At 32.7% G+C, this 19,190-nt stretch overlaps 1 protein-coding gene and 2 long non-coding RNA genes across 3 annotated transcripts; 2 read left to right on the plus strand and 1 right to left on the minus strand.

Moving 5' to 3' along the window:
* The first annotated feature begins 1,245 nt into the window (after nt 1-1,245).
* On the plus strand, nt 1,246-16,596 carry LOC132752949 (uncharacterized). The gene is made up of 4 exons (XM_060743364.1): nt 1,246-1,507; nt 2,139-2,341; nt 15,583-15,697; nt 16,475-16,596. Exons 1-4 carry the CDS (start codon nt 1,357-1,359, stop codon nt 16,498-16,500), a joined length of 495 nt encoding a protein of 164 aa, XP_060599347.1. The 5' UTR covers nt 1,246-1,356; the 3' UTR covers nt 16,501-16,596.
* On the minus strand, nt 8,126-10,031 carry LOC132752948 (uncharacterized). The gene is made up of 4 exons (XR_009628878.1): nt 9,958-10,031; nt 8,967-9,140; nt 8,401-8,507; nt 8,126-8,236 (listed from the first exon to the last, which is right to left on the minus strand). It is a non-coding gene; the product is annotated as an uncharacterized LOC132752948 (long non-coding RNA).
* A 318-nt stretch (nt 16,597-16,914) lies between the features above and the next one.
* LOC132752950 (uncharacterized) lies at nt 16,915-18,987 on the plus strand. The gene is made up of 3 exons (XR_009628879.1): nt 16,915-17,048; nt 17,301-17,460; nt 18,209-18,987. It is a non-coding gene; the product is annotated as an uncharacterized LOC132752950 (long non-coding RNA).
* The last annotated feature ends 203 nt before the right edge of the window (nt 18,988-19,190 follow it).

Here is a 19,190-nt window from a genome sequence, read left to right on the forward strand (position 1 = left end):
GAATGAAATGAAAATTTCACAGATAATTGTTACAAATGTTACAGGTCGTTACAAGTGTTACAGCACAAGCCTTCAATTGGTCAGAAATCGGAATAAATAAGGTTACATAGATGTTACAAGGTTGTTACATAGTTGTTACAGCATTGTTACAAATGTTACAAAGGTTGAGAATGAAATGAAAAGTGTTACAGCAAAAACACTAAAATGACCAGAAAACGGAGTTAATATGGTTACATAGATGTTACTAGGTTGTTACATAGTTGTTACAGCATTGTTACAAATGTTACAAGAGTTTTGAGTGAAATGAAAATTTCACAGATAAGAAATTTAAGAAACAAACTTGTTACAAATGTTACTGAATTTACATGCGTTACGTAGGTGTTACTTAGTGTTACGCTTGTAACAAATGGCAAGTGTTTCATTAAATTGCGCCCATTTTGTGCCCTACGTGCAATGATGACACTATTCCGCAGTTAAACTTTTTTTTAACCTTCAGCCCCTGACAGATACTCGCTCAATTGTATTTTAAGTATATAAGTAAGAGAATTTCAAAGAAATTTATGAGTTGACAAATCTCATTTCATTTTGACACTTGATTTATTGTCCTTGCAATGAGGAACACTTTCAGGGTATACTTACTTTAAGTAATTAAACAATAATCACATTTATTCTTTCGATTGTTATTTTATTTCCAGTGTCAAGATATTTTTCAAGTATTTCTCTTTATCCATATATAGAGTAACATGTAGGGACTGATGTACACTATATTAACCAGAATTAACACTTTAATGCGAACAGAATAAGGAAGATATTACAGCAAGTGGGTATCATTGTTTAATTTAATGGACACTAAATAATAAGTGTATATAATTAAGAGACAATGATTTAGAAAAGATTGCATTTTGAGAAGCTTTGAAAAATAAAAAATGTCAAATTTGACAACTGTGTTGGAAATGTCGAGTCACGGCTTATATGATTGTAAAAATATTTAATTACGCTAGCACGAACAAGTGTATCTTTGTTCTGCAAACTCCTATACCAGGTAAATACATGATAGTTAAATAGGTTGTTTCTCTACCATTTTGATATGCATAACATTTCATTGGTCCAATAAAATTGTTATCGTTATAATGTAAGAGATAATCAAGCTATATTATGCATTTAATTAAGGTTCACAAACTAGTAATACTGAGATATTATGTGTATTTTAATTTTTCAGATACCCCAGATAAGGTTGAAATCAGTTTCAACGAGATAATAGAAGGAACACAATGTGAATTTCACTGTATTGCAATTAATGGCAGACCACCACTGAACTCGACTTTGTATATAGATGGTCAAAACGAACCCGACACTATGAACAAAATTGAAACAGGGGCTAGAAACATGTATACAATAACCACGTCGATAACGAAACATTTTACCCGGCTTCATAATCAGGTTAAGGTAATGTGCTGCAGTACTATTGGTAATGGAATATGCAGAGAGAAGAGAGTTAATGTATTGTGTAAGTTTCGCCTCACATTCAACCCGGAATAAAGATAAATTGATTAAATTTTACGAAATGAAAATATATCTGCTAGCAAAATAGAAAACAATTTATGTGTTTTATAAAGTTTAACGATTTAAGGTAGATTAAATAAACAAAACAGTTAAGACGTTGTCATAATACTAACAGGTTCAAGGACATAAAATACACATGTTTTATAAAGTTAATTTGAATAGTTAGTCCAACTATGGCCCGTTGTATTCAATTCGTAGATGATAAAAAGAGAACTTGTTGATATCATTACTTAAAAGTGATAGAAATACATCATTGAATATTTTTATATTTTCTTATATCCTACTTATTGGTTTTTGTTGTCCACACGTGAATTCTTTTAAATGGTGTCATAAAAATGCACCAAAGTAATGTCACATTTATTGTTTAGTTATAAGCGTTATAAGAATACATCTGCTAAATATGTACTTTTGATTATTTGCCATACTTTGACTTCTTTGTATTGTTGAATTTCTTAAGAACGGGAATGATGACTTTCATTTATCACTGCTGTCGACGAACAAAAACAATAAAGTCTATCCACCAGCTTTGTCAGTTCTCTATTGTTGGACATAACATTTATTTACCTTTTTGATAGTTCCACCAAAAGACATACATGTTGAAGAAATGTTGAAACAAAATCAAGACAATGGCAACACAAGAATTGAATTAAAGTATACTGTAGCAGAATCAAATCCAAATAGTTCTATTGGTATGAGTGGAGTTGAAAATGTTGCACGAACGTTGGTTGATAAAACATACGAGCGAAAAAATGGAACACATGGATGGGCACTTACAGTGGTAGGTGAAACATTAAAAATAATATATGAAAGGAACTCCGATGGGGTCTAAATTCATAGAAACATAAAATTTGAATTTCTTACATGATCAGCCTGGAGACTTAAAATGGAAAGATGTGAAAAAGAACAATAAAGAAATTTAAATAAATAAATAAAAATCGCTATTCCTAGCCTTTATGAGTGAAAAGCGTCGCAACACTACTATTATAAGTTTTTTTCACAATTAGATTAATTGAAAAAGGAGTCAACGAAATTTTGCAAACAAGTAGCTTAGCTAGACTTTCATCAATTGAATATTAGTTACTTAAATTTGAAAAAAAAAGTTTAATCCAGTCATGTCAAAAAACCACAGCGGAGTTCCTTCCCTTACCAAAAAAAAAGGCTCTCTGGTGAACATTGCGGCAAGTTTGCCGCAAACATTGAGGTGAGTGTGCAGTAAACTGCTTTCAGCAATTATTTACCATGCAAATGAGGTTTGCGGCAAACTTGCCGCAACTAATGAGGTTAGCGGCAAATTTGCCGCTAACTATAGGGGGAGGTAGCTTCTGTTTGCGGCAAATTTACTGCAAATCTCATTTGCATGGTAAAAGTTTGCAGATGTTCGCCAAAAGTTTGCGGCAAATTTGCAGCAAACTTCATTTGCATAGTAAGTTTGCGGAGGTCCGCCAGAAGCTTTTGGTAACACTGCGGCAAACTTCATTTGCATATTTGCCAGTTTCAGCAAATATGTTATGGCGATATTTTGGCGAACATTTTGGTAAAGTTCTGGCGAACAATTTTTTCAAACATTGGAATAATTAAAACTAGCTGAATTATAAGAAAACAAATACATATTGGTTTAACACATTTTTTCAATAGAAAATAAAAGAAATATTACAAACATATCAGTAGAATAAAATGAAATTTGATAAATTTGTAAAATAAAGAAATTAATTCCCCCGAGTTAAAAAAAGAGATAAATTTTACACACATTTTATTAGCAACTGATTCTATACATATTTGACTTTCATAAATTTTCACTCTTAAGTTATGATGCTGTCATGAATTGTTCATATTACTTAATAATCAATTAAAACAAGAGCCGGTTGAACCGGGGTGATCCTCCCCGACTAGGATTTGGACACAGAAAAGTATATCTTTTGAAGTTTCAGGGTTATGTCCCAGACAAAGTTCAAAGTGTGATAATTCCAAAATAGTTGTAAAATCCCACTTTAAATAACGACGTTATGGGCCAGGCATATTTTTGCTTCAAGGTCATGCTGTGATCTTGACCTTCAAGGTAATGACCCAAATGTTGCGTGTGACACATCATCTCAATATGGTGATAATTTCGGTGAAATAGTTGTAAAATCCGACTTCAAATAACAAATTTATGGGCCGGACACGATTTTGCTTCAATGTCATGTTGCGACCTTGACCTTCAAGGTATTGACCCAAATGGTGTGTGCGACACATCGTCTTAATATGGTGATCATTTCTGTGAAATAGTTGTAAAATCCGACATCAAATAACCAAGATATGGGCCGGACACAATTTTTGTTCAAGGTCATGCTGTGACCTTGACCTTCAAGGTAACGACCCAAATGTTGCGCACGACACATCGTCTCAATATGGTGATCATTACTTTTAAATAGCTTTAAAATCCGACTTCAAATAACGAAGTTATGGGCCGGACATGATTTTTGTTCAAGGTCATGGTGTGACCTTGACCTTCAAGGTAGCGACCCAAATGTTGCGGGCGACACGTCGTCTCAATATGGTGATCATTTCTGTGAAATAGTTTTAAAATCCAACTTGAAATAACAAAGTTATGGGCTGGACACGAATTCGGGTTCGTATGTACGTACAGACAGACGGACGGACAACCCGATGACTATATGCTCCCCCGAAATTTTTCGGGGAGCATAAAAACAATGTTTGACAATAGCTATTATTCAGCACATGTTGCAGTATTTCTTAGCACCAAAAATGGGAAATATAATATTGTTGTAAAAGCTAAAAATCAGAAAAGTTACAGTTTGAAATCTTCTATCTGGACAAAAAGTTTCATTCAAACATGAACTGGCATGGAATAACATACATACTTCGACATCCACTTAGACAAATCACTATTAATAACAATAAATACTAACAATAGCGTTATGTGTTATGCAAAAACAAACTAGACCAATAATGGCTTTCAAAATTGTAAAAATGAATCTCAAAAATATATTTTGGTCTTATACAAACAACATATTTCATGGACATAATACCTTCAGATTTAAACTCATGTCATATAACATTATGATTGTGAGCAAAACAATATCTGACACGAACACTTATGGCTTTCAAAATTGTTAAATTTAATCACAACAATATATTTGGGTCTTATACAAACAACGAATTTCATAGACATAATTATTTGTTTGTTTGTTTTGGGTTTTTACGTCACATCGACACAGTATAGGTCATATCGTGACGTTCAGGTGCCCTTCCTTGCATTATTTCAGGCACGAACGGGTATCTGAGTAGAACCACCGACGTTCAGTTAAGCTAGCTGGATAGCTTCCTCACATGAAAGAATCCAAAGTCCCTGTCGGGATTCCAACCCACAGTGGTGAGGGGCAAGTGGTTTGAAGTCAATGACCTTAACCACTCGGCCACGGACGCCCCTCATAGACATAATAACTAAAGATTTAAACTAAATGTCTTTAGTCATGTCATATAACGATTGCAAGCAAAACAAAAACAGACTAGAGCAATAATGGCTTTCAAAATTGTAAAAATGAATCTTAACAATATTTTTGGGTCTTATACAAATATAGACATAATTTTTAAAGATTAAAACTAAATGTCTTTAGTCATGTCATATAACGATTGCAAGCAAAACAAAAACAGACTAGAGCAATAATGGCTTTCAAATTTGTAAAAAAGAATCTTAACAATATATTTGGGTCTTATACAAACATAAACATAATAACTTAAGATTTAAACTAAATGTCTTTAGTCATGTCATATAACGATTGCAAGCAAAACAAAAACTGACTAGAAAATATCGTAAGTTTGCATGAAATTGGCTTGGCAATTTATGAGATGTTGTTTAAAGATCAAGTTTACGGACGAAAGATAGACAAAAGCTCGCAATGTCACTTTGTAAGCTAAAAACGCACTACTTTACTCTTTCACTCTTCCAAGTTTCAGTGCCCTGGCCATTGTGTGTATTTTGGTGTTGACTGCTTTGGTGACTAAGCTACTCTCCATATTTAGTTTATTGATGTAGTACACTGAAAAAAAAACAAGGTTTATTTTTCATTTACATGTTACCATGTTTATACTGGATAAAACTAGAACTATCACTGAAGGTGAATGATACCCCAAAACCCCACCTTGAAATAAAGTGGCAGCAATCTATTAGTAAAGCCCACCTACAAATGAAGAAAATAAACACCAAAGGCAATTATTATTTATTGGTCAATACACTGGTGCTGGCTTGATTTTGATCTGTTGGGATGAACATGTATTTGCATTGCAAAACCTAGATTTATTTACAAATGACAAGTGGCTCATATATTATAAGTTTATCTAACTTAGTTAAGAAATCAAGGTATTATGTTAAAAACACACCAAAATAACAAACAAGAGCGATCAGTGATCACATGTGTGGCCTCATGATGGCCAATTTCATGTTGGGACAAGTTTAGTGACAGACGGACAGACAGACAGACAGTGCACAACTAGACTTGGTACTGATCATTCCTTTAAAGTTTAGATGAAATTGCACCAGTAGTTTTTGAGGAGTAGTTCGGACAAGCTTTTGTGTATCTGGCAACACCTTTTCATCAAACTTGCCAAAATATCATTCAACCGGAAAACCTGTGCAATATGTGCAAGGACTTGAGCAACAGATCAATCCTGTAAAGTTTCATTGAAATTGCATTTGTGGTATAAGAGATGTAGTCCGGACAATCTTAAAAAAAGGCCATACCTCTGACAAAAATCATTGAACCGGAAAATGCTGACAATATGCACAACTAGACTTGGTACTGATCATTCCTGTAAAGTTTGGATGAAATTGCACCAGAAGTTTATGAGGAGTAGTCTGGACAAGCTTTTGTGTATCTGGCAACACACAGAAAAAAAAACACCTTTTTATCAAAGGGCCATAACTCGGCCAAAAATCATTCAACCGGAAAACCCGTGCAATATGCACAAGGACCTAAGCTACAGATCAATCCTGTAAAGTTTCATTGAAATTGCATTAGTGGTATAAGAGAAATAGTCCAGACAAACTTTAAAAATAAAAATTATTAAAGGGCCATAACTCTGACAAAAATCATTGAACCGGAAAATGCTGACAAAATGCACAACTAGACTTGGTACTGTAATTCCTGTAAAGTTTGGATGAAATTGCACCAGTAGTTTATGAGGAGTAGTCCGGACAAGTTTTGTGACGGACGGACAGACAGACGACGGAGAAATGATCCCTATATGTCGCCACTACTCCGTAGAGGCGACACAAAAATGATGCATGCTGTGAACATGACAGCCAGGTCAGAGCTCAAAGTTAAAACCAGGGTCATTCAAATAACCATTAGGATTTTTCTTCCAAATGCCACTGTTTGAAAGAACAATGTTGACTAACCAGTCTTACTTGTATGCAAAACTCACTTTTTCAATTATACATCAATAACAGTGGTTAAAATATACACAGATACTTTTCTGACAAATTCTAAATCATTACTGACATGATAACTGAGAAAAACTAGAAATATGTCAATAGGACACGGATGCCCCCACACGCCACTGTTCTGTCAATCTTATGACTCTAGGTCAAATAGTTTTTGGACTACATGTGCCACAAGTTGAAAACTAAAAATCAACAAAGGGCCATAATTCTGTTAAATTTGGTTGCAGCATAAATTCCTTCCTGTATTACCATCTACACATTAAGTTTGTTAATCCCTGGAAGTTTAAGCAAAATCTGCCATCCGGTTAAAGAGGAGTTGCGTTCACAAAATTTCTACATAGTATATAGTGAAAAAATCAACAAAGGGCCATAATTCTGTTAAATTTGGTTGCAGCAAATATTCCTTCCTTTACTACCATCTACACATTAAGGTTGTTCATCTCTGGAAGTTTAAGCAAAATCTGCCATCTGGTTTAAGAGGAGTTGCGTTCACAAGAGTTTTGGACGGACTGACAAGTGCAACGCTATATGCTCCCACATTGTGGGGGCATAAAAATAATCTTATTTTACTTACATGTTAAACTGTCCAATCCTCTTTTGTGCCAGGCAGTATCTACTGCACTGGACATACCACTGTGGGTTTTACAGGGAAATTTCGGGGAAAGTCTTAATCTGCTGTGAGGTTTTTCAAGATGTGGACCACTTCTGATTTGTTTTCAACCTTTGAATGTCTGTGAGAACTGTAATTGTAAAAATATTTCAAAAATATTTTCTGTAATTTAAAATTCATCTTTAAACGTAATATTGACAAATATTGAGAAACTACACCAATGAATTGACAATAACTTATTTATAATTAATGTAACACAATGTTCATACTAGAATAAGTTTTGTTAATTATTAATGCTGATTGCACGACTTTTTCCTGACCAATTTTAGTAATCACTTTTATGAAATAATTCGGACTGCATATCGATTATTCATCACATGAAGATACATCAAATTGTTTCTATTGAAGACATCCCCAAATAGCATTACAAAATTATCACAGTATTATCATTTAATTGCTACACCATGATTATAAATATATATAAAAAAACCTCATAGATTTCAACTTACAGTTTAATAGGCATTTTTGTTTGATGTATTGTTGAGGATTGTTCATCACAATTGTATAAATCTGACCATTCAATGTCATTTGTAACTGTAGCATCTGACTGAAGAATAGACCTTGAATAAAAAAAAAATACATATGTACAAACAGTATATGGAGAGATATTCATATATTGAAGCAACTGACATAACACAAACAGTTCAACAACACCAGTCAGTTTTGCATAGTCCTTTACTTTCGTAAATAAACAAAATACAGAAAACAAACTACCAGTACTCACTTTAGTGCTGGCGAGGCATCTGGCAAAGGACATCCTCCAAGATCTTGTCAATAAGACCTTCCATGATGTTGTGTTCTGATACCATTAATTCTTCATGATGCACATCCCTTAAAAAGAATGCATGTATTTAATAAGAATTTTAGTCTCAAACCAATGAAGGTAAAATATGATAAACAAGATCAACAAGGAAAGGCGGCGTTCAATGAACGCAACCCCCATATGACCCAGCAACAAGTACCAATGGCAAGGAGCCCAGGCTGACCCAGTTTGTCATGTAGAAATAAATACTTTTTTTAAAAAACAATTACACATTCATGTTATTTTGAAAAAAAAAATATGTACATGAATATAGAGTAACATGCAAAAACAACAAAGCCATTGTTTAAAAATTCTTTTCTCATATATGGATTGTATAATATTCTTTGGTTCCCTAAACCACGAGTGTGCCAGCAATATAGGATTATACCATGATAAGCTGCATAGACATATAATTACAAAACAAGTTTTCAATTTCTTACAATTCAATTACATGTTATTTCGAAAATATCAATGTAAATGTGTCTTACTCCATTTCCTTGATCTTTCGCAGCAGATTCTGTCGACATAGAAGCCACTGTCTCAATGATATTTTCAACACGTCTCTCCATTTCTTTTCATGTTTTTATTTCCAATTGTTGGTATATTGAGTGTTGACAACAAATTGTTGACCCTCACCGGCCCACCTACACTATCAATCATTGCTGTAAGAAAATGAAAAGAAACAAATTATTTCATTTAAGTATACAAATATTTTGTCCAAAAAAAAACTTCACATGGATTGTAATTTACATAACCGTGATAATAACACATTGCATAAATTTATATAGAGCTATTTTTAGCTGCCTCATGTATGTTGAATATTACTGTGACTGTGTGTATTGGCAGCCTAGTGTAAACTGTGTCTTTTATATAATGTACATGTAGGATTCTGTAATGTCTTAATAAAAATTGCATTGTTGCAAGATTTAATTTAGCAACGTTTTATCATTTGTTTTTCAAGTTTCTCAGTGACTTTGGGGAAATTAAAACAGTTCAGAGGGAAGTATATAAAAAATTTCACAATAGGAAGTGGCTAGCCGTACAGGCCCGTACGGCTAGTCAAAAGTTCTAGCCGTACGTGAGTCACGTACGACTAGCCAGGAAACACTGTATTGGCTAGCCGTACGGCACTTTTCAAAATTATATGGAGTACGTGAGTCACGTACGGCTAGAACTTTTGGCTAGCCGTACGGGCCCGTACGGCTAGCCACTTCCTTCACAATAAGGAGTAGTGTTTTACAGCTCAACACAAACAAGATACATGTATTCTGTATAATAAATTAATTATTTATAAATCTGAAACATAAATTTGGTCCGCATAATTTCTCTCATAATTTTACATGTTTGACATCATTGGAAGACAAGTAGATAAACACTGATAAATGTATATTCATGTTGGTACGAGACCTTACATCTATGAATTCATAATCAGTATATAGTACTTAATCTAAAGTATGATGCAATACATTAGTCACTTACCTGTTCCTAATTTTGTGTTGACAACGAAACATGGCATTCCAACTTTCCCAGGTCTTCAATCTACTAGAGTCTTAGTCAAAATATATTGACGTGACAAAGCTTGATTCTGAGATATTTTCGTTCTGGGGCAGAATCTCGCTTTAACGTCAAAACCAAAAGGAGACCTTTCTGTGGTGAAACGTGGATTTCGATGTAAATGTGAAAATGCAGACAATTTAAATTCAGAATCTATTCAACAATTCAATTTTAAGAAATTAACAGCACAAAAAGTGCCAGATTATCAACTTAGAAGAAAGTAAACCACGTTAGTTTCATTTCACCGTCTCATTTGTGTACCAACGCCGCCATATTGTGATGTTGCTACAGTAATGTAACATGTACGCTAAAAATCGATATTGTTCGATACCGTGCGTAAATGTTGTTGTTTTTTTTTTTCTTCTTTTTTTTCGTGGCAAAAAAATATGAAAAACTGTTAAAAAGTGTAAATTATTCTTTAATGTTGTTATTATTAATTATATTTATTGCTACATTAAAATAAATCGCCAGGAAATAATCTTAAACTATTTTTTTCTAATTGATTGAAATCTTGAAAATGATGCGGAGAAACTTTTAATTTAGTCCTCTTTTTTATAAACATGTATAGTAAAGGATAAAAAAAATACTGTATTTCATCAAAATTTATATTGTCACCACTCTGTAGTATTATCTATGTTAGCATAATTATGTTAGTCACAACTTGCTGCGTATTAAAAACAGCAACACCTTGCTAAGGAATTTTTTGTTTTCCAAACGTGCATTACGCTATGAAAGATTCTTTGAATTCAAATGGTAAATTCTTGCGTTAATTTTTCAGTCCTCAATAGTTTTCAGAAAAGTAAAACTCGTTACCCCGAGCGCCCATTCTTCGTTTGTTTGCGTATACATGTACCATTTCTCCGTGTAATAAAAGACTATAATCATAGCATGCCGTAATGGCCTTGATATTTGGGTGTTGTTTAAGCGATGTTCCAGAAAAGTTTTTGTCCCGGTATAGAAAATATATTCAACCATGTATATTTATATTTGAAACGTGTCAACTATTCCACAACGCCGACACCGGAACGCTGACCAATTTACACTTCGGAAATGTCGACACTATTAATAATTGATGCACAATCCTGTTTCTTCCTTACTTTAATTCTTTGTGTCAACTCAAAATTTATAAGATTAAGTTTTAAATAAATAAAACATGATTCATAGATTGATTCATAGATAAGTATTTAATTAAATTGGAGCCGTGATTCCTATCCGGAATCAGTTAAACAATTGTCCATGCTGACACGGTCCAAATTGAAAAGAAAAGTTATTTTTAGATTGTAATTACATGTATTTATTTTTCAATTTATAATTATAAATATACTTGATGATTCATTTTAAAGACGATAATCTTATGCTTAAATTATTTTCTATAATACATTTATACGGTGGTAAGAATTTAAATGTGTTACGGTCCCGAGTTTCATCGGTATATTTTCCCGGCTCTGAATTTACGCAAGATGTACCATTTTTGATATACCATTTTTGTAAGTTTTGAGTTGTGACATTTAATATTTAGGAACTATTTTCTGGTTTTCTATCTAAATTCACAAGAAGAAGAAATTATTGAAAAAAAGAACTGAAGAGCCGCCGTGATTTCTTACCGATTTTATAAGTTTGTATTCCAAAGCAGTAACAATCTGTATCATATTATTGTTTAAAATGAGTAGACGTGTTGCATAACTCTTAAATCATATATGATTGGACAAGAATCAAAGAAATCACAGACATTTGGGATGTGGAGCTCAAAACGCCTTTAAAATCCAAATGAAATGTATATTTGTCAAAGTTGGGGTGCCACGTTTGAATTTGTCGAAAGATTTTGTAAATGGAGTAAAACGGCGATAATCTCGATGTTTATTTCGGTTGTTGCGTTGTTTATATTGATGTTGAAGTTTAAAATTGACCATCATCATGTAGAATTATATATTCTGGGTCTGTGGGCCAAAGGATTATGTGAAAATATTGGAAACGGAAGAAAATACATGGTGTTTTTGACGGTAGGCGTGCGGATTTTTTCCGCCCGGCCATTTTTTTCTTATGTATTATTATAGACGTTGAAATATGATTTTTTTTTCAAAACGGCTTATTTTAATTTTTTTTATATATATGATCAGTACATGTGCTGGGATTGACAAATATACATTTTTTTAAAGGCGTTTTGAGCTCCACACCCTGTCTGTGAAAGAAATTAGCGGCGCAGCGTTTTTTTTTATGTAACCGCGTTGATTCTTCTAATCGCACTTCGCCATGCATGTATTTCATAAAAGAAAATATTTTTTTAGACGGCATAAAAGTGAAATGTATGGATAAATCTTAAATACCAACATTATGAAAGTCTTTTGCAAAACAAAAAACAAACAAATGAAGCGGACACCTGTTGCATGAAATAAATTTCCGAGTATTTTCCCCTGCTACCACGGTCATTTTAAAACAGCTTTCATACCTACGTGTGTGTGCGCATGTGTGTGTGTTTCTTTCTATAAACATCTTCAGAAAGCTTTTTGGAGTAAACTAGCCAGAGTTATGGACCTGAGTGGATAAGAAATTAAAAAAAAATACATGGAATGTTGTTTCCGCACATACATGTGTAATGTCGAGGCACCGCGTTTGACATTTATTCGTTTTATTATTGATAAAAATTATTTTGAACAATGAAAGTATCGTTTAATAGTTTATCAACCTGAATATAAATAACAGACTGTCAAATTCCTTAGAATGGTGTCTTCTCGTAGTCGCTATGGCACTAGGAATCCGAACGTTGCTCTTTAAACATATAAACCTCATGTTTCTGCTCTTAACATATCCCTATTTTCATCATAATCGTGGGAAAAAATTCTATAGATACCAATAGGTCCCATGTCATATATTTAATGGGAAAGCTGAACAAAATATTTTTTTATAAACTAGAAAATGTTTAGTTAGGATTCCATTTACAGAGTTGCTTTTCTAAAAAGATAATGATGATTCTGATATTTCTACAAACGCTCTGACAATCGAATAAGTAGAGCATCTGCTCCAATAAAGTAATATTTTCACCCTTTCATAGTTATTAATTTGTTGCATAAATAAATGTCTTAAATACAACATTAAACTTGATATTTTACTAAGAGTGTTTCGTCGTTTCTCAGTAACGCAGTACTGCATACACACCAGTGTAGTTATCAACAGTGTATTTGTCACGTGACATTAGCGGCGATGTCTTTATTTTGATGGTGCATGTGTTTACTTTTCTATCAAAATCGTTATGTCAGGAATATTTTTACAAATAAAACATGAAATTGATGTAGAAATGAATAATCTTTAAATGTATCGTACCAAATTTATTCAAATATGAATTCTAATACGATTTTAGACGGTCCAAAGCTTGCGCTCAAAATCCCGGCGCAAATTTCACCACAGAAAAGGTACTTTTTATGTTGTACGTTGAGGCGAGATATTGCCCAGACACGAAAATAGCACAATATCTCGTCGCGCAGTACAATTAGTTGGACTACTAGAGTCTATGTGTTTTTCCATAGGGAACACAATTCACATGACCGCATTCTGTGTTTCGACATTTCACATACAAATATCCAGACACACCCTGTTTAAATTCAACTAACATGTTGTCAAAAGTTAATGGTAGCCTACTGGTCCAAGTCTACATTTTTTACAAAATCTTAGGTTTGACCGTAACACGCCAAACTCAACGATTCTTCTTCCCTCTTTCCAACCCTCATTATCAACCGATTTAGGAAGAGTTGATGTTTTGTAGAGCTGGTTTGGTTGACCCGTAATACTGGTTACCTGCACTATAGTTATGTTCTATAATTAAGTCGGAATACTTGGGTTTTCTGCATCTTTTTACACTTTTTTTGAATCGACCGAGCGTATCACGCCTGTAAGACGCCATGTTAGATATCTACGGAAATTACGTCATTTTCTTGGGGAATACTACCACGTGACCGGGGATATCCGCTATTATTAGAATTCCGACTTTATACGTAAACAAACGAAGTTCGTTACGATAAATGGCGAGATATGGCGGTAATTGTCGAAGATTGCCGATTTCATTATGGGTCTTCTACCTTATAATTTTTTAACTGTTATTGTGAACTACAATACCCTCCATGATACATATGATGTTTCAATTTGATAACTCTTAGGCAAAAAATAAAAATATGTTTGTTTCCACTTCCCGACCCATTAAAATAGGGTGGGTGGGTAGGTAGGTTATAGGTAGGTACATGAAGGATTTTTTTATATGTGCATAATAATATAATTCCTTGGAAAAATAGTTATTTACTGAACAAAGTTGGATTAACTTTCAGAACTGATATGTTTGTGGCGATTATCTGGCAAACTTGTTTTTATAGAAAGGTTTCTGGTGAACTTTCAGCGAATATTTTTTTTGATAGAAAGATTCTGGCAATCTCTGGCAAATTAGTTTTCCACTGAAAGTTTCTGGCAAACTTTTGGCGAACAACTTAATATTCTGGTGAATTCGCCGCAAAGTCGCCAAATGTTTGCTACAGAGTTGCCACTAGTGGCGATATCTGGCAAACACTTGACACAGTGTTTCGGCGAACTAAAAGGTTTGCAGCGAATTTGCGGCAAAGTTGCAGCGAGTTTACGGCAAACCTTTCCTTTTGGTACGGGTTATTAACAGAAGAAAGTATGCCATGTCATATTTGATAGCTTTCCTGTTTTATTTGTTTGGTCGTCAGACCCAAGAAAATAGTTCAGACAGAATTTCCATAAAAAGTCTTTCTAAGGTAAACAGTTATAAATATTTCAACAAGTATGACGTAAATATTGCTTATAACACGCAAACATGTTAGGAATAAATACATTATATTAAACAATGTTGAAATAAATCCAGAAGTTGTAACAGTAAAAGTAGTTTCTTGCAAGTACTAAATTGTGTATAGCCTATGTGATTTAGGATCTTTGTAAGTAAAGAATGTGTAACAAAAACATCAAAAAGGGAAGAAAAGAGTAAAAACGGAAAAGAGACTTATGTTAAGTATGAGAGTCCAACAACATAACTTATTTTATGATTGATGACAAAAATACATTTATTATGCGATTCACAGACTGAATGGGATTGTTGATTGCATAACCTTGTTTTACCGCTCGCCCTTCGGGCTAGTGCGAATACGACTTTACACAATTCTCTCGACTGATACAAACCATCATAATATCACATTCATGCAATATTCTTTTCATTTTCTATAATTACTGTTTAATATGTCCCAATACTGAATCGGACCTTTGATCGCATAAAGGTGTATTACAGCTCGTCATACGGGCTTGTATGAATACAACTATACAAAAATATCTCGATTGATACAAACCATCAAAACAGCACATTCATGCAATATTTTCTACATTGTCTATATCTACTGTTTAGAATGTTCAAGATAATATTCTTTATAATAACAACTATACCTGAAAATTTAATATAACATTATAAGAATACTGCTCTATCATGAAAATTCATAACCAAAGGTAAAGTAATATTATTTAATTGTTCTCTTTCTGAAACGAATAAATTTCCTTTTTCAGATTTGGACTTTCAATTTTACAAGATTTGATGATAAGCGAGAGATAAAATGTCAAGTAAGAACTGACGGGTTTCCAGAACTAAATTTAGAACACATATACAAGCTGAATATTACATGTGCGTTGTATTTCATTACTATCTATTCTCGTTTTTTATATCTGTTTCACCGTTGGCGGTTTTGATATTTAAGTCAGTAATACTAACGATCAATTTATTTCCCGAACAGTGAAAATCAGTGAAAATCATCGATTTCAAGATTTACAGTTAATATTGCCAACAGTCATATCAATCTAACAAGAAATTTAATTTATAGCTATATAGATGATCCCACGACAATAAGATAACATTGGAATAACGATCAATTAGGTGTCGCAAACATTAAAAATAGAATACTTGAAAACAATGTCGTGCTAATTCCAAGAGACCATAGTCGTTTCATGATACAAAGACACTTAAATCGTAATTTTGTTTTCATAATGTTGTTCAGGTGTTTATGGTCTCAAACCGAAATGATTATTAAACTATTTCGATCGAGATTTATTAAGATTCTTTAACATTATTTATATTCTACGTATTGTATATGGGTTTTTGATTTCATATAATATTTGCCTAAATTACATATATCACCATGAAATGTATCAAAGCTGTTTAAGAGTCTAAGAACTGAGACGTTGAACAGGATAAAAGTATCACGTGATGTCCAAGCGAATAATCGCCACATTGTATTAGTTATGTTTGAAAAGTTGATGAGCTAAGTACTCCTGGTTCGATCGATGTCCTTTCAAATTTGTTGTGCCATTAATATTAGCAAAATTTGCAGATGTTTTCAAATTATTGCATATTAGCATTTCGTGTTTAAATATGTTATTTTGCTATAACCTGAATTGTTTATAGATTCACCAATAGTTAACATATCGTAGCAAGAAAACAAAGATATATTTGTCGGTGATGACGTTCACTTGACATGCCACGTGGAAAGTAATCCACCGTCAACACTATCTTGGTACAAACAGTCTGGTTTAATTCAAGGCGAGTATAATACAGAAATCTGTAAATCATTGACAAAATGCTACACTTTATGTAATCAATCAGAATTATCAATAAAAAACCAACAACTGTTTCCTTGATTTTAGTTACTTTACTAGTTGTTATATTGTATACGTTATATATTTGTCCTTCTGTCAAACCCTAATGATATGAATCATTTTAAGATACCTTTGCAAATTATGAGAAATTCAACATTTACTGGTAAAATATGTCTTTCTCACAATGTCATGCTAGATTAAAAGATGTCCAAAGTGATATATGAAGTAACTATTATCATTTTCTCTTTTAGTGGTTTACGAAACAAAAAGTTTTGATATCAATTTAACAAGCGTCTCGACAGACTATTCCGGTACATACACCTGCACGGCACACAATGGTATAGGTGGGATAACATCAAAAAGTATATCACTTATTGTAAAAGGTATTGTCTGTTAACCACTTGCTATGGTTATATTTAAAGACAAAACAGCAATTGTGGAGCTCTCTCCCTATTGTATGAGTTTATTTGACATTGTCTAAAGTTTGTCGAATAATTTTATCAATTTTAACTTTTTACAAATAAGTGAATGTATTTTATCTTGAGCGAACATATCAGTGATCGGTTGAAAACAAATATTATCTTCCTACTTTTTGCTTGTTTTCTATCAAAATTTGTACATTTTGTCTTATTCAGAATCAAGAAAAGCTATGGTTCACAGCAATGTTTTGGGTCTGGCTATAGGTATACTTATAACTGCGGTTGTGACCTCTGCCATAGTCATATCTTTCATTATGTTTTATAAAAGAAGAAGAGGTGCATTGTTGGTGACCAGAACAGACGGGAATGACAATGAGTATGTCCTTATTCAGATGTTATGTAAATATTTTATAGCCATTGTGTTGTAGAAATGGTCAGTGTTAGTTATTATTGTAAAACGCTAACATCGAGTTTCTTGCTTTTTTCTATTACGGCATGTCCGTGAAAGGTATCTGATACGTATTAAACTTTCATTCAATAGAATCATTTATGACATAATATGTGATATTCATTCATGATATAAATTGTTATATTCATTCAGGACATAAAATGTGATATTCATTCATGACATAAAATGTGATATTCATTCATGATATAAAATGTGACATTCGTATCACTCATCTTCAAAATTTGTTAGAACTACGATATCTAGAAAGAAATATCTTACAGGTACAATAATTATTGTTTTCGAAATCTAAAAATGTATGTTATACATGTACACTATACCAACATTTAGAGATTGACGATAAAAAACTTCTAAAAGGAAAACTTATCTATATTCAAATGTTTGTTGCTATAATGTTGCTATAATGTTGACTATTAGACTGGAATATTGTTGTTTTTACTGTGTTTTACGATGTACAGACGAGTTTGGGCCAAACCATTACGGAATATTCTGAATACCAAAGAATATATGAAATAAGCGTGTTAAAATGTCCATGAATAGTGTACAACAGGTTTATATTGACTTGTGCTTATATATAGTTTTACATTAAATAATGTTTCTAATAATATCACAAAATATTTTATATCCCGGCAATCGTATTTTTGATACTCTTTTCAAGGTATAATGGAAGCAGAAACGACGGTAAGAAAAAGAACAAAGCAGTTATTGTGAAGCTGTTTTTACCTTTATGAAGGCTTTACATTTTTTGTTTCATGAAAGCATTACCATATGTGTTTTATTAAAGCATAACTGTAACAATATGTATGTCATATATGTTGAAGCGTTACAATGCACCTTATAAAAGCATAACCAATGGATCTGTCAATTTTATAAATCAATTACAATATGAAAGTGATACACCTTGCGTTTGACATAGTGTGTCACAGTATTACACAGTGTTATGTTCTTAAATCAAGTCTCCTGAGCATTGAACTCGCATAAATAACACCATGTATATGAAAATATAACGGCAATTGTTTTATAAAGGAAAAGACAGATAACAATGTTAACAATTTCTCTTCAACTTAATAAGGTCATAATATTATATTGATGTAAAATATATTTAGTGTTAGCACTATCTCGTGCACATTTCCCTTTATTTAGGAGGAGTGTTAAAAAAGGAATTTATCAATTTGCAATAAAATATTTTATGACGGAACACATCTAAACATTAAACGTTGACGTAAAAAATGACATTAATTACATTGCACTGATTTTTCTCCGTTACTTTCAGCTTTATATATTTGTTTTATTTCTCTTAGTACGAAACAAATCGAATAAGCAAGCTCATTATAGGCTTCTTGGGAATGTACATTTCTATTTTGATCATTTTTATCACTAAGTTTTCGCTTACATTTTAAAGATTTGAATAGTTCTGTATTTGTCTCCACAAATGTAACCGATGGCAATGCATGCATTATGGCTTACAAAATTATTATAACTGTCGTTGTATTCAGTCACAATGTTTCAGATGTGCTTTTGGCTTCAAATTTATTTTGATATATATTTCTGAACTAAATCTTATGTTAGCATGCTAGTGATAATATCTTTGTCTTCTCATTTGTTATTGCACATCAAGATCGATAATTTTGTTTTTGTTT

The sequence above is a fragment of the Ruditapes philippinarum genome, unplaced genomic scaffold (assembly GCF_026571515.1).
Source record: "Ruditapes philippinarum isolate M1 unplaced genomic scaffold, ASM2657151v2 ctg1863_1_1_1_1, whole genome shotgun sequence".
NCBI classification, from domain to species: domain Eukaryota; kingdom Metazoa; phylum Mollusca; class Bivalvia; order Venerida; family Veneridae; genus Ruditapes; species Ruditapes philippinarum.

What these genes read in the sequence shown, in the direction of transcription:
- LOC132752949 (XM_060743364.1), top strand. Translation starts at nt 1,357, where the DNA reads ATGAACAAAATTGAAACAGGGGCTAGAAACATGTATACAATAACCACG. An exon ending in GAAGAGAGTTAATGTATTGT is followed by an intron (nt 1,508 to 2,138) that starts GTAAGTTTCGCC and finishes CCTTTTTGATAG; the next exon opens with TTCCACCAAAAGACATACAT. An exon ending in ATACAAGCTGAATATTACAT is followed by an intron (nt 15,698 to 16,474) that starts GTGCGTTGTATT and finishes AATTGTTTATAG; the next exon opens with ATTCACCAATAGTTAACATA.